Source organism: Ovis aries, chromosome 14, assembly GCF_016772045.2.
Source record: "Ovis aries strain OAR_USU_Benz2616 breed Rambouillet chromosome 14, ARS-UI_Ramb_v3.0, whole genome shotgun sequence".
NCBI classification, from domain to species: domain Eukaryota; kingdom Metazoa; phylum Chordata; class Mammalia; order Artiodactyla; family Bovidae; genus Ovis; species Ovis aries.
Window position 1 is genome coordinate 35716696 of NC_056067.1, and position 23020 is coordinate 35739715.

Below are 23020 nucleotides of genomic sequence, written 5' to 3' on the forward strand. Positions count from 1 at the left end.
ACACAAGTAGAGAATTAAATTGTTCATGGATAAAATAAGACATGATGATTTAGTGGCTATAATACTGTTTGCTTTTATTTAATGCCTCATTTAGAGACTTATGAAAAGGAAGTTCTTATATCCTGTTCTTCCTGTTAGTAGGCAAGTACTTTTCAGATAACATGAAGATAAGAAATTATACAGAACAGTCTAGAAAGCAAAAGTTCTGAATTAGAGAATAAGGCCCAAATAACTTTTAGAAAGATTATCTTCAGTCATATTCCAGCTAAGAAATACTATGATGAAAAATAATAAAATAGTCAGGTGTGGAATGTTAGAAAGACTTAAAAGTGCTGGTAGGGATAGGACTAATTTTGACTAAACTTTGGTACAAACTCCTCGTAGTGTTCAGTGAAAGTCAATAAATTGCTTTTAGAAGAAAAAGCAAGACAGCTTCTTTCTGGCAAGTGAATTAGCCTCTAAAAATCAAAGAGATGGAGAAATAGTGAGTCCTGTCCATTTCTCCTATTCTTGCCCCCCGTGAAGGGGGAAAATCCCCTCATAATGAACAGCTGAGTGAAGTAAAAACTTCCTGAAGAGACAGGCAAAACATTAGTTTGCTGTGGACACTTGATTATGCATAAGGACTGGGACCGTCTTGAAAGCAGGAAGGGGTACAGAAGGGTAATTATTCCCTCTACAAGGTTTTGGCAGCTCAGCTGCAGAGGGAAAACAGAGGAAATGTGTATGTTGGAGGAAAATGGTAAACATGGTGTAAAATTGAGCAACAAAGAGTATGTTGTCTTTATTAACTTTCTGCTAATACTAAATTATAGAGTACCGCTCAAAGGCAGGAAATAAGGAAAACATCTGGGGTGGTTGAATTGATCCAGCAACTCACTCGGAAACAAGAGAGGGTACAAGAGGGTGTTTTAATTTTAGAGAGGCATTTGGGAACGTTTCCAGCTCTGGTGTTTGCTCTCTTTCTTTTTGTGTCTTTTTAACAGACTAATTGAGATGGCACTCACATACCACACAATTTACCCATTTACATGCTTGATTCAGTTTTTTTGGTATATTCACAGTGTTGTGCAGCCATTACCACAATCTAAGTTTACAATATTTTTATGCCTCTAAAGAAATCTATTAGCTGCTATCTCCCATTCTCCTTGCTTTGCCCCTAACCCTAGGCGATCACCTATCTACTTTCTATTTCTATAGATTTGCCTATTCTGGATATTTTATGTAAATGAAATTATATAATATGTGGTCTTTTGTAGTTGACTCTTCAGTGTTTGATGGTTTTTTAAAAAAATATTTATTTGGCTTTGATTTATGTTTCCCTCATGGCTAATGAGGCATACATACTTCCCTGGTGGCTCAATGATAAAGAATCTGCCTGCAGTGTAGGAGACACAAGTTCAGTCCCTGGGTTGGAAAGATCCCCTGGAGAAAGAAATGGCTTCCCATTCCAGTATTGCCTGGGAGATCCTGTGGACAGAGGAGCCTGGAAGGTTATAGTCCATGGGGTCACAAAAAGAGTCAGACTCGACTTAGCAACTAAATAACAACGTGGCTAATGATGTTGAACAGCCTGTCTGTCTTACTGGCCATTTGCATGTTTTCCTTGGAGAAATTTCTATTAAGAGCCTTTGCCTGTTTTTATATTGGGTTATTATCTTTTTGTTATTGGTGGATTGTGGAGTGGGACTCACTCTCACCAGCAGCTTTTTCTGAAGAAATCCTCCTCATAAGTCACTTCTCGGTATCCGCACCTTTGATCTTTCCTTCCCTCTTTCCGAATGAGGAGTTTTTATGGTCTTGATCGCATCAAAGTCTGGTGTCTTACTTTGGAGTTTTAAGTGCATTTTATCTTGTTGCTTTACTTGACATTTCCAATTTAACATCCCATGTCAGCTGTGTTACGACAGATGTCCAACTGGCTGCCCTCTTAGTCTTGCTCAAAGTCCCTTAGTCCTCAGAGCCAGTTTCATCTCTGCTTTATACGCAGTCCTGATCAGACTGGTTATCTTTTAAAGACCACAGCAGAATTAGAAGTAACAGAAGTTAGACTGACTAAGGCACAGTGACAAGAGCATAGAAGATCAAGAAAGGAGACATAAAAATATACCCCCAAAGAGTATATTATCAGTTGAAAAACAAAGTATTTTGTGTTCTGTGCACTTTGTTTAAGAAGGCAAAGGTTACACACAATTCATCTTAGGTATAATTCCTTCCAGAATTGTTAGAATATAAATACGTTTTGGTATTTAGAGGAATCAGCTACCAGCTCTCTGAATGAAAATCTTATGGCAGGAGCAGTGACAAGGGAAGGCCTTCTTATGCTTGCATCCTTCACATGCGGCGCGGGCTGGGGCCGGGTGATCCTTGTGGGCCCGGTGGAATGTTCTTAGCAGAACAGGTAGTGTATGTACAGGCGCTGGTCGAGTGAAGTGAACACTTGGCGTAGCCACTTGTACTTAGTCTGCATAAGTAACTGTCATCATTGCTATGTGTGTGCTTTATTTCTGGTAAAATTAAGCTGAAAAAGGTATATGCCTCTCAAATAGCTTTTAGTTCAGTGGCATTCCTTTCTGTCTTCTGCCTCTGAGTGTCTGGAGCCTGATCTCTAGAATGTTTATATTCTTTTGTCCTCCCTAGTATGAAAGGGATTCATGTATTTTTCTTTACCTACAGAGGTGAAGAGAGGCCCAGATGGCATGGAGATTGGTTCTGGGTAGGACAGGATAGAAGAATTCCAGTTCTGGGAACTCCCTGGCATTCCAGTGGTTAAAACTCTTCACTCCCAATGCAGGGGGCCTGGTTTGATACCTGATAGGGAAACTAAGATCTCACATGCTGTGTGGCCCAGCCAAAAAAAGAATTCCAGTTCTTTCTGATTAGCACATTTCTTGCTTTTAAGAGAACTGGCCAGCATCCAATACTGGAGGTGGAGGGATGTTGCCTGTCTGTATTCCTCACTGTGCTTGCCCAAGACTCCCTAATGGCAGAATAAGTTTTAGGATTGGAAAGGCTAGAAACGACCTAGTTTATTTTCTACATTCTTATTTCCATTTTATCTCTCTGTTTCCAGGTTTAGGAAATCATGACTTTAATTATCCAAGTCTTTGTCCCACCCCACCCCTGCATCTAATCTTAATGAATTTCTAATGAAAGATTGACCAGTTTATTCCGCCTTCTGAATTTTTAATGATTTGTGTGGAGTACATTAAAATATTGAAATCTTAGAGCTGGAAGGAATTTTAGAAATTATTTAGTGTAATCCTTTTTTTTTCTGAATAGATTTTATGTTGTAGAGCAGTTTTAGGTTCACAGAAAGATTGAGTGAAAAGTATAGAGTTCCCATGTATCCCCTGCCCCTACATGTGCAAAGCTGCCCCCACTGTCAACATCCTACACCGGATGGTGTATTTGTCATGGTGGATGAACTGACATTGACATGTCAATATCACCCTAAGTCCATAGTTTACATTAAGGTTCACCTTTGATGTGGTACATTCTTTGGGTTTTGACAAATTAATCCCTCCTTTTACAGTAAAGGTAACAAAATCCAAAAGATTGTGAAGTGACTTGTCCCAAACCATATGAGTGAGTGGCAGAGCTGGTCCCAGGACCAATGTTTCCTTCTCTCTTTCTCTCTTACTCTTTCTTTGTTTAGAAAGATAATATTTGCACAAGGTACGAATTTAATAAGTGCCAAAGGCTCTGCAGTGAGACATTAGTCTCCTTTCACCTGTGGACGCTCCCTAAAGGCAGTCATTCTTTCTGGATGTTTCCATCTCCTGTTGAACTGTAACCTTGAATAACATGCAGAGAACTGGAAAAAAAAAAAAAATCCTTCAAGGATGTGGGAGATTCAAACAGTAAATTTTTTAAATGCTGCAGTTCAGATTCTGTGGTATAATGTAGTGAAAAGCACTTGGCTTTTTGAGTCAAATGGACTTAAGATTGGAATTTCACTCCAGGGTTGACTGTCTAGGTGATGTTAGGTCACTTAAATTTGACACTTGAGTTGCCTACTGGGTGAATAAAGTAACTTTTGGTAGGCTCATATTCTATAATAGGTGCTCAAAAAACATCAGTTCCTTTTTGGTTCAGGGAAACTCTGTTTTTAAAAGACTGTTTTATGCATTATGCTCTGAAAGCATGAACAGTGCAAAGTACTATATTAAGTAACTTGCTTGGTTCTTCTGCTTCTTACAAGTCTTAATTAAACTCAGTAAGTGCGTTAGAAATTCTGGAACACTACTAATCAAAAGGATTACTGGGATATTTTAGAAGCCAGCATTTGACTAGCTTAATCTTTAACAGGGGTAAAATCAAGTTCCAGCCTGTACTGAATTTCAGTGTTAGGATTTAGGCAGCTTGAGTCTGAATAGCCTCATCATATTTGTATTTCCATACACGTACATCTCTGCAGAAGATAAGGCCGTAAATTAAGAAAGCTGTTCCATTTACAGTAGCAGCAACAATAATAAAATATTTAGGACTAAATTTAACATTTGCACGTGGCTGTAAATTTTACAAAATATTTTAACATGAATTATCTTAATCAGTGCTTATGCTAAAAGCTTTAATGCCTACATTATACATGAGGAAGCTGGGACCTGGAGAGGTTTAAATGTGTTCACCCACTGTATAGATTTGAGCAACCATATAGGTAGCTGAAACAAAGTTCACACGCATGTTTCCTTTTTTTTCCCAATTAAAGTTTTTACTGAATTTGTTACAATATTGCTTCTGTTTTATGTTTTTTGGGGGGTGTGTGTGGCCATAAGACATGTAGGATCTTAGTTCTCCAACCAGGGATTGAACTCACACCCCCTGCATTGGAAGCTCGGAGTCTAAACCGGTGGACTACTAGATGCTCTTTCAGTGCTTCCCGGCGCTTTTGCAGCTACTCTGGAGGGGTGTCTAAAGGATGTGTTTAACAAAAGAATCAGCTGCTACCTTCAAGGAGCTCCCAATCAAGCAAAGAAAGAGTTACAGTAGAGTGTGATTTATAGTTAAGAGCGCCCAGAAACATGCCTCTCTTACTTGTCAGAGCAGCAGTCCTCTAGATTTAGATGAAGGATTGTGAGGCTTAACCACAGACGCCTCTTCCCAGGGCTGGATCTGTAATAGTAGGCCAAGATGCATTCCTAAATGGATGTGGAAATCCCTAAAAAGGAACGAGGAAATCCCGAGGCTGCCAGTGGGGTCATTGGTACCCATCTGTCTCCTTGTCTAATCTTTTCTGAGCTGTTTTGGTTTTACTAGATACATACTGGTCTCTTATTTTGCCCCTGTGTCTTGCCCTATGCATTTATACTGAAAAAGTCTAAAGTTGTTATAGAAATTCCACTTGTCTTCAAAGCACCATTTCACTTATTCTCAGAGAGGCTTTTTCATACCAAAGAATTAAAAAGATACTTTGAGAGTCTGTCTCTCCCATCCCTGCTTTAGCTTTCCCATCTCTTGGTATTTTGTCTGGTCATCCCTAGTTGTACAGATACCTTAAGTACCCTTGAGGTATGAGGAAACCTTTCAGCTAAACAGGATTTCATCTTTAGAGTATTAACTTCAGAACTGATGGAACAGAGAGCATGTGAGGAAAGGTTAGAAATTTATTGTATCTTAGTCAAGTTGAAGAGTCAGTGTTTCAAATATTGGGGGGTAGGAAGGAGTGGTTCATTTTTTTCAGCTAGTCTTACTGCTCAATGGCTGAGGTACCAGAAAAGTATAGACCACCATGAGCATACTTGCAGTCCAGTCAGAGAATGCTGGATAAGATAGGAAAGAGTTTTAAAGCGTGATTAAACCAACCTCTTTATTTTTCTGAATCTGCCTGCAATGCAGGAGACCTGTCTTTGATCCCTGGGTCAGGAAGATCCTCTGGAGAAGGGAATGGAAGTCCACTCCAGTATTCTTGCCTAGAGAATCCCATGGACAGAGGAGCCTGACAGGCTACAGTCTGTGGAATCACAGAGTTAGACATGACTGAGCGACTAACATTACTACTACTACTACTTTATTTTTCAGATAAGGGAACTAAGATTCAGAGAAGTCAATTGATTCATGTTAAATCTCTCAACAGGTCAGTGGAAGTATTTATAAGCAATCCTATGTGTAACACACCTGATAGTTTTACTGCTATAAAAAGGAAACTTCTAAATGATATGGAACATCTTTATCACAGGAAGAAATAAGACAACAAGTATTAGATTGTGTTTCAGAACTTGAATCCCCATCCCACTTTGCCTCCTAGTGAGCAGGGAAGATTGTCCACTAGAAAGAGACTGCACATAAGCATGGTTCAAGGAAATTCTACAACATTTGGGTATTAGAGTGTAGAGGTAGGGCAGTCAGATCCTCCCCTTCATTGCGCAGGAACAACTTACCTATTGTGTTTTTGTTGCTTCTTCAGTTGGTATTGTCACCAGCCTGGTGTGCATGTGATTAGAAGGAAAACTGGCCCCAGCAGTTTTTTCCACCTGTGGTATGACTTCATTGCAAGAGTTTTTTTCCCCTAGTGCATTTGGTCCTTGTCAGTGCTGGCACCAAGAGATCGCTTTGCAGCATTGGCTGAATCAGCCCAGCCTTCCGTGTCCCTTTGTGGTTCACTGAATTCCGGATACAAGTCAGGGATGTGGAACATCCACATTAAGGGGAGAGTGACCAGATTTCACTTCGGGAGTGTAAGTGGACGGTAATGTTAGATGTCAGGTGCAGACCACACTGTTAACCTGCATGTGAGGCAACAGATTGGAAGGAGGGGGCTGTCCTTGGAAGAGACTGGCTACAAAACCTTGGTAGAAAGGGGCTATATAAGATCCTCAGTAGAAGGAAGAGGAGGCCATGCAGAGGTGCTGTCCATGGTGCCACTGGGAGCTTCAGCCCTACTTTGCAGAGGTTGCAGAAACAGGGCCATAAATAGCCTAACAAGCTGGGATCCATTGATTCTGAGGGACTCCAGCAGGGACAAAGTTGGTATGGGTTAGGGCTGAAGACAGAAAAATACTATGCACAAGAGGAGATCAGTACTGGGAGGCCATGGGGTATACGCTTTGCTCTTTTTTTTTTCACTGTGATAAAACACACATAACATAAAATTATACATTTTACATATTAAAATGTATAATTCAGTGGCATTCACAGTGTTGCACAGCCACCATCACCACTGGCTAGTTCCAGAACTTTTTCATCATCCCAAATGTAAACCCCATACCCATTAAGCTTTCGGTTCCCACTTCTCCCTCCCTTCAACCCTGGGAGCTGCTAGTTTGTTTTCTGTCTCTGGGTTGTGTGTGGCTTTTATGTTAGACAGATCTGGGTTCATCCTGGCCCTGCCATTTCCTAACAGTCTACCTTTGCCCAACTAACTTCACTTCTCTGAGCCTCAGTTTTTCACAGTTTTAGAATGAGAATAAAATGCTTAACTTGCAAGACTCTTGTGAGGATTGATTATATGTTAAATGTTTAGCTGAATACCTGGTTCATTCTTGAGGAGACATGCAATAAGTGGTTGTTACTGATTGCTTAATAAAAGTGGTAACAGTGGGGTGCCTTTAAATTGTATACTGCTGCATTTCAACTGCTTATTCACCAAAAATTCAGGTAACACAACTTAATCATCTATTCTTACAGGTGCTAAAGTAGGAAACTTGACTTCTGCCTTCCAGGATAGTTGAAGAGGTCAGAGATAACTGTATATGCAAGGACCGATTATATGTTACAAGCTCTAAAATACTTTTGGGATTTATAGAAGAAAAGTCATTGATGGTGGTTAGATGCTTAATGGTTATTTGAATTAGAGAATGAATGAATGAACTGTTGAACAATGAAATAATATAGCAGGCCTATGGAAGAGGTAGAACTTAAGCTGGATCAGTTTCATAAGTACCATTGCCTGTCTTTCATCTGTAAAATGCTCTCTGGTCATTAGGATGCAGAGCAGTTATAGGGTGGATTTTAAGAAAACAGATTTTGATGATTGTCTTTAGATGGTCAGTCCAAAACTTTTGGAAAATAGATATACTTCCAGTAAGGACATGTAAAGAGAAGTAGATTGGAGCTCAGTCCAAAGAAGAATTTTAACTGAATGAATGAATGTTGAAAGGGAGGTGGCAATCCCGTTTGTGTCAAGCAAAACTCATTCAAGTTCTTTGAGCTCTCATAGAAAAAGCTAATTGATCAGTTTGAGCCAAAGGAGACTTTAAATCTTTCTACTTTGAAAAAAAATTTTTCTCTGTTCTTATCTATGAACTTAATGGTTTATTAGTTGGTGACTTGATAAGAGTTACTCTTAATTTCTCCCTCTTTTCGCATGGTCTTCCCCTCCTCACTCTCTGTCCTTTTACACTTTTTTTCTTCCTGGCATTTTCACACCTGATATTTTATATTTAGTTTCTGTCCTCTTGCTAGAATGAAGCAGATAATTTGTTTCCCACTATATCCTTAGAACCACGAATATGTCTCACAAATTGGCACTCAGTAAACATATGCTGCACCTTTATGTAAAAATGGATAAAATTTTCGTTTGTATAAGATAACTACAGTTTTTTCTGTTCCTTCTAAGAAAATACAGAAAAATATTAGAAGAGAATTTAAGCATTGTAGGAATTTATCATCAACAGCATACCTTCTGAGAGATGTGCTTGATATGAATTCATGTTAAAGTTTGAAGTGCTTTGGCTCAGTAAATAATACAGATTTAGCTTCATTTGTTTTTTAGTTTTTTAGTTTTTTGTATTGAAGATGCTGGTAAGGAAGGATGGCTCCACAGGGATTACCTCTGGGAACATACAATCCAGAGCCAAACAATAGGCCCTTACGTTATCTGGAGGATCTCCTTTTTTACCTCCTGTAATTTGTGATATCATAATTAGGCCTGCATATTATTTCTGAACACTGCCATACAATGTACCTCATTTAGCTGGGCTTATGGAGATTAGATCATGCACAGGAAGCTGGCTCCTTCGTTATCAGGCTCCACAGAGGAGTTGGGAGGCTTAAGGAGTATGAAAAATTAGGGTTGATTTAAAGGGACAGGGTTCTGTGGAAAAGCACAGAGATTTTTCCAGCTTGTGCCTCCCTTGACCTTTAGTTTCCCATAAACATTATTGATTTCCACCTCACTCCTCTTTGTGTTAATTAGGGCCTCTTCTGAGTTTTCCTTTCTTCACCCTTTAAGATAGGTCTGCGTGTAGAGAGCAGACATGTGGACACCTTGGAGAAAGGGGAGGGCGAGACAAATTGGGAGAGCAGGATTGACATACATAATACTACCGTGTGTCAAATAGCTAGTGGGAAGCTGCTGTAGGGCACAGGGAGGCTCAGCTTGGGGTTCTGTGAGGACCTAGAGGGGTGGGATGGGGAGGTTGTCAGAGGGAGATTCTCTAGGGGGAGGGGATGTATGTAAACATATAGTTGATTCACTTGTACGGCAGAAACTAGCACAATATTGTAAAACAATTATACTAAAAAAAAAATAGGTCTACTAATACAGAATTTGTGAGATTGCTATAATTTCAATGAGCCAACTCTTTAAAAGAATCTAACCTGGTACCTGGAAGATTAAAATCCTAGCATAGTTCCTGGAACACATATGTGTGTTCCATTGTCAAGTGTGTAGTCATTGTCAGAGCCTCTTTTTTCTTCTTTTATTATGATTACAGTTGACACCGTCAGGTTTTAGTTAATTTATTAGAACAGAATTAAATACATTTTAAAATCCTATTATGCTTGATTGGAGTTTTGAATAGCATTTTAGCACTTCCTAAGGTATTTTAAATTATCTACCTTGAATAATAATAACTGTATTATTGGTTTAACTCATTTTATTCTTCCTGTTAGATCACAAGCAATGAAAGAGAACAATTCTTCTTCACTTTGATATTCAGAGTAGTGCAATGCCTAGAACAGTGCTTTGATTCCAGTATGTATTCAGAAAGTTTGTTGAATCCTTTTTGAAAGGTACAAATAAAATATTTAACATAGTTATTGTTAATAAGCTTCAGCATCCTTGCACGCTTAACCCTATAAAGCCAGTGCAGATCTAGGTGCACATTGATTGAACTGGAGAGAATAGGACTTGCCCATGTGGCAGTCACATCTGGAGAATGACAAATCCAGGGACTTCCCTTGTCGTCCAGCTGCTGAGACTCTGTGCTCCCAATGCAGGGGGCCCGGGGTTCAATCCCTGGTCGGGGAACTAGATCCCACATGCCACAGGTAGAAGATTCTGCATGCTGCAACTAAGACCCAGCACAGCCAAATAAATGAATAAAAACAAATATTTAAAAAAAGGACAAACCTAGAGCAAACTTTTGTTTTGCTTTTTTTTTCTTTTAAATCTAGTCTTAAGCTTTTCTGTTTGCTTGTTAGTCCTAGTAGCAGGGCCTTTAGCAGTAAGATAATTATTGTATAGACGAATAGTAGATGAGGAGGCTCTGAGCTAGTCAGAAGTAGGAAAGGAATAGGTCAGAAAATGGAACCACCTACCTGGTTCCCCAGCAGTTCTTCAGGCTGCATGCATGAAGGGTGATGCTTCATCTCAGTCTCCCTGTGTTTCAACCTGTCTGCCAATCTCAGGTGTTTCCCTTCGCCTTAGCCTTAAAAATGTTCACCTTAGGACTAGAGTGCTGCTTAAGGTAAGTCTTCAGCCCTGCTGATAGGTGTGCGGACTTTGACTCCCATTCCTCAGGCCTTGCACTCACTGTGCCACTGTGACCTTTTCCCTAGGTGTACGTGGTCGGGAATGAACCTTTACCAGTGTTGGTGGATTCTCTGCTTCCTGTCCTGGGAGTCCTCTTCTCTCTCTACTGTTTTACCAAGCAGAGCGTGTCTCATATAAGGTAAACAACCTAGAGAACCTTCTTGTTTATAAACAGTGAAGTCTTTCTTGCATGTTGTTGTTCTTTTGAGTATGACTTATGCCCCTTCGTAGTTTTTTTTTTTTTTTTTAAGGTCAGAAAAACTTCTGACAGTCCTCTAGAAAAGAAAGAGCGCTTTGCAGATTGCAGGGGAATTGGGTCTAGTTTCTAGAATGACTTTCCTCAGCCTCTGTTTTAGACATCAGAGGGAAAATCTCTGTTTACATGTATGGGCATGCCCCTGTTTGACCAGTGAACAATACTGCTACTGTATGTCTGGGGAGGAGGAAATAGAGGTTAGACCATGAGCACCTTGTGAGCAGTTAGAAATCAAGTTTGGGAAACCTGGATCTGAATGTGGCACTCTATAATTTAGGTCTGGATTTGGTGTTTGTGCACAGTGTTAATGAGAATGAAGGAGTTCCTCAGTCATCCAGAAAATAATCTTCTGTATTGAAATTTAAGTGGGACTCATTTTGTATCAACTCTGTTCTCACAGTGATTTGTGTGGTTTCTCCCTCCTTATTAGACTTAAATTGGAAGATTGGATTTGACACATACACACTACTAGGTATAAAATAGATAATAAGGACCTGCTGTATAGCACAGGGGACTCTACCCAATACTCGATAATGGCCTATATGGGAAATGAACCTTAAAAAAGGGTGGATATATGTATGTATAACTAATTCAGGTAGCTATACACCTGGAACTAATACAACATTGCAAATCAACTATAGTCCAATAAAAATTAAAAAAATTTCTATCCTTTCTGAAGTCCTACAGAATTCTGATTTTTGGTGTTTGGAAATCCCCCCATATGTAATCTCATACACAGTAATAGTATCTTCTTCATAGGGTTATTATGAAAGCTAACTATATTGAAGTAAGTATATAGCACTGTCCTTGGCAAATTATAAGCTCAATAAATAGTCATTATCATCATCATTGTTACCTGATAAAGGGAAGTACTCAGTCTGGCATATTATTCACAGCTTACATATTGCCTTTTGGTTAGGGTGTCACTGAAGCTTACAGCCATGAGGGAAGTGACAAGAGAAAGTGCACTGGAAGATGGAGGGTATAAGTGTGTGAATTCGGGTTCTGAAGACCATTCCTGTAATAACTCTTGTTCTAGTTTTGAAATTGAAGTCCTCACAGCACTATCATGTCTCATCAGACTGAGAAGGAAGAAGCAAATGTTTATTCCACTTCTATCCTAGTTGACTGGCACAGATAAGAGGGGATAAGGACTCAGCAAGAATTTGGTGGCGTACTATTTCTTGGTCACCAGTTATTGGTCCCATTGACGGTAGATGGTTTGATCTGTGCCAACTTTCTTTCACAGTGCCTGATCCAAAGGCAGTGAGTACACTTGGAATAAAAAAAAAAAACCATGTGGGGCTCATGTGTCATATCAGAGCTGCTTCTACAGCCAGAGATTAGTCAGTCGCTCATCAAATTTCAGGATGTTTGCTTTCTGAAATTCTTAAGCAGAGTTTCCGCTCCCACACGTCAGTAATACTAGGTGATTGTGCCAGCGTTTAGAATGCATGGAACCTGACAGTCATTCTTTCTTTTTCTGTGTTAACTTGTTAGACATGTAGAGTAAGATGACAAGCTCATTTATAACTGCTTTTTTCTGCCAGGTCACTTTGCCAAGAGATCTTATTATGGATTCTGGGGAGACTGGAGAGAAACAAGGCAGTTGCTAGCCTGAAAGGATTTGCAGGGTTGGACAAATCTGTGCCCTCTCTCCATTCTCTGTGCCACTTTAGAGCTGCCCCTCAGGGCGGCATTATGATCACCATCAAGGAGGCCGTGTGGTGAGTCCACCCATTTTTTGCTCTCCTCAGATTTAATTGTACCCAAAAGGCTGTTCTGTGACTTGTCCACTAAGGGGCGCTGACAGAAAGGAAACCAGAAATTAGCAGCTGAGGTGCTATTTATAATCTCTAAGTGAAAGGTGAGCCTTAAAGGATCCTCCAGGTCTTTCCTAGATGCTAACTAATAGGTGCAGTTTACTGCAGTCTCACAGCACTGCGTCATAACAAGCCCACTTACTTCGCAGAGTCTTTGCCAGTGAATCAGAGTAATTGGCAAACACCTTTCACCCTCAACGCTATAACAATTCAGTTCTCTTTCTGACATTCAAAATAGTATATGTGTGTTCAGAGTCAGACTTATTCCTAAGGGAAATTCTCTCAGAGCACTCTTTTGTGGTGGAGGTTTGTTTCTCTTAGGGATTGTTTAGAAAGCAGCTAACTGATGTTAGTGGGATGGATAATTTATTTCTCCTATGTCTCACAAATGTATTTTATATTATTTCCTTTTTCTGGGTGATATGTGTATATGTTACCACCTCAGAACATAAGTTCTTGTTGATCAGAGTCCATGTAATATTTAACTGGTGGCAGCTGCTGTACTCAAATGTCACATCACATTCAAAGTGCTGCTGTTTGTTAAAGTGTTCAAGTCTAATATTTTTATTCATGGTTAGCTTGATTAAGTTTTTTTTGTTTTGTTTTAAAACACTTATTCAATCAGAAAATTTTTCTATTTTTCAAATAGAAAAAAAATATTGATTCCAAATAGAACCATCAGTGTAGGTTTTGCAGTTATAACTATGCTCCTGAACAAAAGGAGCTTAATATTTTCTGTCATGTTTATTTAAAACCACTTTGGAACAGTTTAGACTGGAACCAATTTAGTGACTGCATAGAAAATTTCATATTATTTGACTTATCAGCAGTTAAAACTTACTGCTATCTTAATAAATCTTTAGTGCAAGTATGTCAAAATCAACAGTTTCTATTGAAACTATAGTTTCTCTCCTTGGCAGGAAAAAAAGTAAATAGGCAGTGATTGAGTGAATCTCCATTCACTGCCAGAAGCGATAGATCCTTAAACAGGGATCTCTACATGGACTCCTGAGACTCTATAATCCCCTTGAAATTATACGCAAGGGATTTTTTATATGCAAATACAGATTCTTTGCTGAAAATAGGGTCCATAGCTTCTATTACAGATTGAAGACTCTCCATTTCTCCAGTAAGTTGACACTGTACCAGACTGGGATGGTGGGGTGGTGGTGGTGTGTGGTGTGTGTGTGTGTGTGTGTGTGTGTGTGTGTTTACGATTTCTTCTAAAACTGCTCATGGTGTTCATCCCCCAAGCCTGTGGTCTTTATCGCGACTTACCTTTCACTCCACCATTCTGCCCAGCAGCACGAATTATCAATAAGAAGTCTGATTAAAGAAACTTTAGAAGAGCAGCTTAGATTTTATCATCTTTGGATCCAGAATTGTTACTTTTCTGGAGCTAAATATGACTATTTGAAATTGATTCTTCCATTGCAGTTTTAGGAATGAATAAAACAATGCTTCTGAAGGTAATTGTTAGCATGTCTTTTTAAAATTTTTTAAAGAATCTTTGAATATGGTATTTCATTTTGATAGGATGGTTCACAGAAGCTTAGACACAATTTCAGCTTGTCTTCTAACTTAAAATGTGTTTGAGATAACATGACTGATCTCTAAAAGATATTAGGATAATATAGGAAATAATCCTAAACTTAACTTCTAGGTGATTCATTCTACTAAAGAATTATAAATACTATGTTACTAGTGAACCAGCAGATTGGGACATACTGCCCAGTGAGACTGTTTGCTAAATTAACTTTAATAATTGTACTTTTCACTGAAATGAAGCAACACCTGTCATTTTTTCCCTCAATTTAATCTGAAAGAAGCTTTGTTCTTTCATCACAAAAGTAGTAAATGTTCTTTGTATAATATAAAAAAGCATAAAGAGGAAACAAAAATTACCAACTATCCTAATCACAGTTTACACGATTTAATGTCTTGTTTTTAATGTATCTTCTGTACCTTTGTATTCATTTACATGATACAGTATAAGAATATTATATGTTGGCCTTTTCACTTATCTGATGAATGAAAACTAGAAGCTATAGTATCTTATGAGAATTTTCTTTAAACTTTTTGCAGAAATCACCACACTGTTTTTGATAATTTAGCCACATTATTACTTGGAAATTCAGCCTACTCAGTTTCCTGAATCTATGGATTTTTACAAGTCAACAATTGGCTCCCTGAGATTGACTGAATCTTTCCTATGAAGATTATGTCTTTTTTCCACTGTTCATAACCCTTAGCAGCTCATTGAAAAAAAATCCAAGCTCCTTTGAATGACATCCAACATTCTCTGTGGTCTGGCCTCGCTTTTCAGCCTTCTCTTGTCTCTTCTCTTCTTCAGGAACCAGAATATATGGATAAACCTATACTTTAATTCCTCATTACATTTGAAGCTTATTGAAATAATATCAATAGTGATGTTTCAACGTCCATCTTCAGATGAATCTTTTTCCCATTTGAGCAAATGACTATAGAAGACATGATAGCCTAGCTTCTGAGAATAAATAACTTTTTCAGCATGGAGAAACAGGAAAATAATTTAAATGTTTTTGAGCTTTATAATGATTTATTGTATGAAATTAACATGTTACTTTAGAAGATTATTAATGGGGTCTCCAAAAAAAAAAAAAAGGAATAACTCTGGGAAATAAATCTCCCCCTGCATTGCAGTGATGAAGATGAAGATGAAGCCCTGTACCAAAGGGTGTCCTCAGAGCAGTGCCAAGTGGAGCACCTTGGGGGCTTGCTGTCCCATTGCCAGGAATGTGGTTTAGCAGGTGACTTCTTCATCTTCTGCTTGAAAGTAAGAATTGTGTATAGCTCACTGTTGTTTTTATTCTAGGGTAGTATCAGGAGCTCCTTTGAATTTGCCAGGCAGTCATAATTTTAGGTTCTAAAATTAGGTCTTAATTTAGGAGAAATAAAGTCCATAGGGTAATTTTTTTTTTTTTTTAGTAGCGTTTGGTTCAGTCAAAAAGAAATTTACCTTCAGCAGTACGCATAGGGTCGAACTCCTTTGAGAGGTAATCTCCACTGAATTTTTAGAGATGACCAAAGTAAAGCGATTGAGCTAGGAAAGGGTTAACCTTTGCTCTGTGTTGACAGTAAGAACTCTTTTGAAGTTAATAGCAGGTTTTACAGCTGTAGAATAATCCCTCATCCTTTCTGACTGTTGTTTTGTCAGGTATTTGCAAAGGAGATTTAGCAGTTCTGCCTCTTTCATTTCATTTTGTAGCCACTTGAAACCTTTTCCGGGTTTGTTTCTTAGTCTGGTGGCTTTGTTTTCTTTTGCTCTAATGTCAGTAACTTACACCCTGTTACTCCTTATTTGCATTGTTAGACACCATGAGTCAGTGTCTCTGATTCCCTGTCATTGATCTCTGCCTTCTTTGGTATTTTCCCTAAAGAAAATGTCCGCTCTAAGAGAATGTCTATGGAGTTTAAGGTTGGTGTGGGTTGGGAGAATGCAAGGAGGAAATCAGGGCTAATGTTCCTAGAACTGAAGTGGGGGATACTTTTTTGAGGTTTCTCGCCTCTCTTATTTACATTCATACCCCTGTGCAGCCGCTCACTGTAAATAACATCCCAAGAAAATACTCTCCTAATTGGATGATTTCTTTAAAATTTGTTTCAAAAAGTCAAAGGGCTTTGCTTTAAACCAAAGTTCTTCTACCTTGGTGCTATTGACATGTTGGGCTAGGTATTTGTTTCTTTGAGTGGGGGCTTCCTGTCCATTGTAGGATGTTTAGCAGCATCCCTGATCTCTACCCATAGAAGTCTGTGTCATCTCCCAGTTATGACAACCAAAAATGTCTTTCAACATTGCTAAGTGCCCACTGGAGAGCAAAATTGCCCAGAAACAGTTGGGTACCACTCCTCTAAATTGTTAGTTATTAATGCTGTGGTTAAAGTATTCATTGTTATGGAACTTAAGGTTTTCCATTCCCAAGGAAATTTACAGATGAAAGCTAGGGAAAATCTCATAAAACCCACAGTAATGAATTACCTGTTAGTAGAAGTTCAGTTCTGAATATCCTAGAGAAAAAGAACTCTGGTGGTGAAAGCATCTAATAGTCACTAAAAAGGCTTTGGAAATGTTATATGACCTCAGTTCAAGGGAGGCTAGTGGTAGAGATCATAAAAATAGTGATAAAGTAAGTAGTTTGTCAGGCTAGTTCTTTGTGTGTGTTTATGATTTTTATTGTAAAGTTTATCATTTTCATATACTTGGCATCATGATATATGTATTACTCTGCAACTTACCTCTTCCATTCAGTTCTGTTTGTAAGATTATATTGATATCTGTGTAGATCTAGTTCGTTTATTTCAATTGCTGCAATATAGTAAATACATCACAGCTTATTCATTCTCTTATTGAAGGACATTTGTTTCCAGTTTTTAGCTATTATAACTAATGCTGTAATGAACAGAGACTGGTTCTCCATATATACATTTCAAATGAGTTTTCTGTTTTTAAAGTCCTTAGTTCTGTGGGATTTTTCTTTACTTTTTTTTTCCTCCCACACCGATAGGAGTTAACTCACATGGCTGTGGAAAATGAAACAGAGTTTAAAATGAAGTCTTTCTCCAACAAAAGCCTTTTGGAATTAGAGCAGCACCAGACTCTTCTGGTGGAAGGTCAGGAGCGGAAGCTGCTGGTTCTCCAACTGGTGGCTCTTCTGTGTGAGAGAATGTCTGAGCAGATATTCACCAACATCACTCAGGTCAGTGGCTGCCACATAAGGGATCCCAGCCTGGTGGTATTTGTCTGTTTTGGTTTCTTTCATTCTTTCCCAAAGATATTTTTTAAAATGTCACTCAGAGTGTGTTTTGATGACACTTGTATCAGTGCTACCTGGAATTCTGGTTAAAAGTAAATTACTGGGCCCACACCAGACTAAGGGTGTCAGTACTTTCATAGGTCCTGGGTATCGGCATGTCTAACAAGCTCCTGAAGTGGTTCTCGTGCACATGAAACAGAACTGTTTTAAATATTTATATATCTCAGTGGTTTTCAACTTTTGGTGCAAATAAATTGCCTGGGATCTTTTTCCTAATATAGATGCCCAGCCCCGTTTTAGAGATTCTGATTCAGCTTGTCTATATTAGAGTCTGGGCATATGTATTTTTTATTTTAAGCTCCATAGATGATTTTAATGTACACTAAAAGTTGAGAAGGAGGGACTTCTCTGGCAGTCCAGTTGTTAGGACTCTGGCCTTTCAATGCAGAGTGCATGGGTTCAACCCCTGGTCTGGGAACTAAGATCCTGTAAGCTGTATGTCATGGCAGGAAAAAAAAAAAAATGTTGAGAATGATTAAAACTCAAATTTGAAAAAAAAAAATCACTGATGATAAGATCACATTGAATTTTATGGCTCAGAGGTAAAGAATCTGCTTGGCAATGCAGGAGACACATAACTCTAACTCGTAGCTTATCACAACCTGTGAAGTGTTTTTGTTGCCTTTTTATTTTGCCAATGAAGTTTACAGATTTTGTGTAGTGCTTTCAGGATCAGTTAACTGTGGATCAGATCAGTGCTTGAATTTAATGGCTCAGCCTTTTTTTTTAGCCAGCGTTTTAAAATATATATATATATATATATATATATATATTTATTTATTTATTTATTTTTGGCTGTGCTGGATTTTTACTACTGAAAGGGCTTTCCTCTAGTTGCAGCGAGCAAGGGCTGCTCTTCATTGCAGTGCACAGGCTTCTCATTGCAGTGGCTTCTCTTGTTATGGAGCATGGTTTCTGGGGCCTGCAGGCTTCAATAGCTGTGGCACATGGACTCAGTGGTTGAGCTCAGGGGCTCTAGAGCATTGCTTAATAGTTGTGGTGCATGGGCTTAGCTGCTCCACAGCATGAGGGATCTTCCTGGACCAGGGAATGAATGTGTCTCCTGCATTGCCAAGCAGATTCTTTACCTCTGAGCCACTAGGGAAACCCTTTGCCAGCATTTTTTAAAAGTAGGAATTAAAAGTACTAAAGCATAGTCAGTGTAGTCATATTTTACCCTTTTACCACAGTTGGCTGTGGCTTGGTTGGTGAATAATCAGCTGTAAGATGGTCTGATTGTCACACTTAAATCTGACACTCCAGCTCTTTGTATCATCGTCATTGTCCTCTGCCTTCGGGTGTTGCTAAGCAGCATTTCACTACAGCTCCTGCTGAGAAAATTTGCAGCTGCCTGTCAGCTCTGACGTATCGTGCCTGTTTAATGAGATTTATGTTCATGATTTCTTTTCTGGCTTCTTACTCCTTCAGTTCATTGACCCTGTATTACTCAGTAGGGTGATTTGTTTCTCCTGTGTTTATATCAATTCGCTAAAGAATTTTTCACCCAGACCTTGTTTTTGTCTCAGAATGCCCGTTGGAAAGGGAAATGGCTTAAAAACTGATATGACTTAAACTTTCCCACTTATCTCCCTTTACTCCAAATTAAGGAACAATGGCATTAGGCTGATACAAGAGTGGTTTGTCCCATTAAATTTTCCTTCATCTGAGGTTGAACTGTATCACGACAAAAAGGAGCACACAAAACCCCACTGAACTGCATTTTGCAGACTTACTGATGGGGGTAATTTGGTATATTATTTTGAAATACATGCATGCATATGGATAAATTATACGTAATAAATAAATTGTAAGTAATTTTGTTAATATCATTAGGAATGAAGACTTTCAGTATAAGAAATAAAAGAGTTTAATGAATTTAAGTTAAGTAGAACCCCTGTCATATTAAATTTTTACTGGAAGTGTTGTATGAACTCAGTTAATTTTTCTCATTTTTAAAAACAGATATTTCCTAGCTCAGTCTATTGTCAGTGCCAAGAAGTAATGACAGTCCAGTAGCCTTAAGCATCACTGCTGCTGCTGCTGATGCTAAGTCGCATCAATCGTGTCCGACTCTGTGTGACCCCATAGACGGCAGCCCACCAGGCTCCGCCATCCCTGGGATTCTCCAGGCAAGATCGCTGGAGTGGGTTGCCATTTCCTTCTCCAATGCATGAAAGTGAAAAGTGAAAGTGAAGTCACTCAGTCGTGTCTGACTCTTAGCGGCCCCGTGGACTGCAGCCCACCAGGCTCTTCCGTCCATGGGATTTTCCAGGCAAGAGTACTGGAGTGAGGTGCCATCGCCCTCTGTAGTACCAGATTATAGTTTCTAATCACCACTTCCTACCAGAAGAACACAAAGCTCATTGGATTAAAGGTTCATTCAGGTCCAGGGCAGAAATTGTACAGTGTAAGCCTCAGGGCATCTTGTTGTGCCTGAAAACCAGGAAGCAATCTGAGATTAACAGGCTCATGCCAGTAGCGTTCAGAAGTTAACTTGGAGGGGCTCCCACTGACCACAGGTAGGACAATTTGAGCATGAAAAAGAATAATGCCTGCAGTGGATTGAAATGCATCAAGTTTCCCCCCAAAAGGTATCTCGTAGGACATCTTTGGAGGTTCCTTGGTGATCAGTTCACTACTTTGTAAATCGATAAATGCAGGGAAAGAATAAGACATTTATTTTCCCTGTGGGAACTATGTTTCCATGTAATTAGTCAATGAAGAAATTTTTTTCTTTGTGTAAGAGCCACAGCTGGAAAATTGAAAATGAGAACTAGAAAATTATATCAATATTTTGCAGTTCCCTAATGAAATAATTGATTGAGGTAGCAATCATCAATGTCTACAAAAACCATTAGGGATACTTTATAATGAATGTATTAGGCCAAATATACCCAAACCATCTGATCCTTTCTTCTCCCAGCATTTAATTATAAAAACTTTCAAAATTTCAAAGAATTTTGTAGTGATTATCTGGATATCCACCACCTAGTTCTGTCATTAGTCTTTTACTGTATTTGCTCTATCACATTTTTGTCTATCTCCATCTGCCTGTCCATTTTATTTTTGGTGGATTTCAGGGTTAATGCTAATATCAGTATGTTGCTGTTCAGTTGTCCAGTCATGTCCGACTCTTCGACTCATTTCAGAGAGTCAAAGAAAGAGTGTTAGTATATGTTTCCCTATATATTTCAGCTTATTCTGATTAATCTTTTTTTTTTTTTTTTGGTTGCATTGTGCGGCTTGTGGAATCTTAGTTCCCCAACCAAGGATTGAACCTGCACCCTCAGCAGCGAAAGCAAGTAGTCCCACTTACTGGACTGCCAGAGAATTCACTGGGCTGAGTAATCTTAGCATCACTATAAGAAGAGAAGCAGACGCTATTATGTGCCTCTCATGTAATGCAGTATGACGTATGCCATACCACCAGGAAGTGTTCTTCTCCAAACCCCCAAACAATATAAAACAACCCCCACCCCACAGGATAAAGGAGCAAATTAAGTGCAATGAAGAAACAATTAGCCAAATCCATGATGCAGGAAATTCCATAGTACAAATGACCCAGTTTCTTCATCAAATAAATGGCATTAAGGAGGGACAGGGCTGTTGCAGCTTAAAAGGGACTTGAGTCCTATCAGGGGAGTGTAATGAGTGGTTCTTTATTCAAACAAACCAATTTTATCAAGACATTTTTGTAAAAGTCATGGACCCAGTGTTAGAAGATAAAAGGAATTTGTATTTTGTGTATTTGTAGTATGGTAGTTACGTAAAAGGGGCTTCCCGGGTAGCTCAGTTGGTAAAGAATCCGCCTGCAGTGCAGGAGACCCCAGTTTGATTCCTGAGTCAGGAAGATTCCTGGGTCAGGAAGAGCCCCTGGAGAAGGGATAAGCTACCCACTCCAGTATTCTTGGGCTTCCCTGGTGACTCAGACAGTATAGAAGAATCTGCCTGCAATGCAGGAGACCTGGATTTGATCCCTGAGTTGGGAAGATCCCCTGGAGGAGGGCATGGCAACCCACTCCAGTATTCTTGCCTGGGGAATCCCCATGGACAGAGGAGCCTGGCGAGCTACAGTCCATGGGGTCACAAAGAGTTGGACATGACTGAGCATCTAAACACAGCACAGTTATGTAAAAAGACACATTGTTTGTTACAAATGCATATTGAAGGATTCCTGGATGAAAGATGAAAAAATTTAAAAACTGTGTTGGCAAATGGCATATTAGTATATGAGATAACGCAGAGAAGAATGAGGCATGGAATGATCTTTACTGATTCAGAGCCCTGTTTCAACTCCCAAGTTCTTTTATTCCGTAAATATGTATTGAGGGCCTACTATGTGCCACCTACTCTTCTGGGTATCAGAGACATAGCAGTGAACAAAACAGACATATCTGTGCTCTCATGGAGCTTACATTCATATATATATAGAGAGAGACAGTAAACAAGCCGAAATACACAGCATGTTAGACGGTGATAAGCACTAGAGAGAAAAAAATCTAACAAGGAAAGGGATGGTGAAGGGAGTGTGGTAAGGTAAATAGGGTGGTCGTGGAGAATCTCACTGAGAAAAGTAACTTTTGAGCAAAGATCTGAAGTGGGGAAGGAGGGAGCCATTGATATACCTAAGGGAAGAGTGTTTCAGATGAGAGGGAGTATGCCCAGAGTGTGGCAGGACCAGCAAGGGGGCCAGTGTATATGGAGTGGAATGAACCAGATTCCCTTTTTCCTGCCCTTCCAGGAAACTGCCACCGTCTGCACCATTCTGTAACTAGATCACTGTAATTGGCAGAGTAAAAGGGGTTCTACTTTCATATATTACATTTTTTAATATAAGTAACACCTGCACCTGCTCACTGTAAAAATATTTAAGCCACATCGAAGTACAAATTTTTTAAAAAGTGGAGACTTCTGATTAAAGATGCTTTATTGAACAAAAGATGGTGTTTATCTGTTCCCTCTGGAAACCACAGTGACCAGCAGAGCAGGAAAGGAGATACAGTGGGTCAAAGAGAGTAACAATATTTGGAAACTTGAAGATGGTAGCAACTTCAGAAAATGGAAAGCTAAGTGCTTGCATGAGAGAAGTCAGGAAGCAAAGCCATGTGCCTCTAAAGAGCTGTTAAAAGTTTTTTGAAAAAAAAGGGGAAAAAAAGCAAACCACTTTTCCCTGCAGAAGCCTGGAAGAACTGGGGGCAGCAAATGAGCCCTAAAGATGGAGCTGAATTTGAACCATGTTGACAAGCTCCACAAGAATCAGAAGACTATTTGATTCCTTCTTTAACTTTGTACAATCACCTCCCCTCCCCAGCAAAAGACTAGAGGTTTATTGTTGAGAGAGGTTGAACCCAAAGACTTTGAACTTGGCTGATGCAGTACGCTGCAGAATGGG

General features: G+C 39.2%; 1 protein-coding gene across 5 annotated transcripts in view; it reads left to right on the forward strand.

The window, feature by feature from the left end:
• HAS3 (hyaluronan synthase 3) overlaps positions 1–23020 on the forward strand; it is a 206598-nt gene that overhangs the window by 28593 nt on the left and 154985 nt on the right. For all 5 annotated transcript variants that reach the window (XM_060398429.1, XM_060398431.1, XM_060398430.1 and 2 more), the window contains exons 8-11: positions 10723–10835; positions 12503–12679; positions 15458–15590; positions 17320–17511. In XM_060398429.1, coding sequence (XP_060254412.1) covers positions 10723–10835; positions 12503–12679; positions 15458–15590; positions 17320–17511 — 615 coding nt within the window. The remainder of the gene's footprint in view (positions 1–10722; positions 10836–12502; positions 12680–15457; positions 15591–17319; positions 17512–23020) is intronic.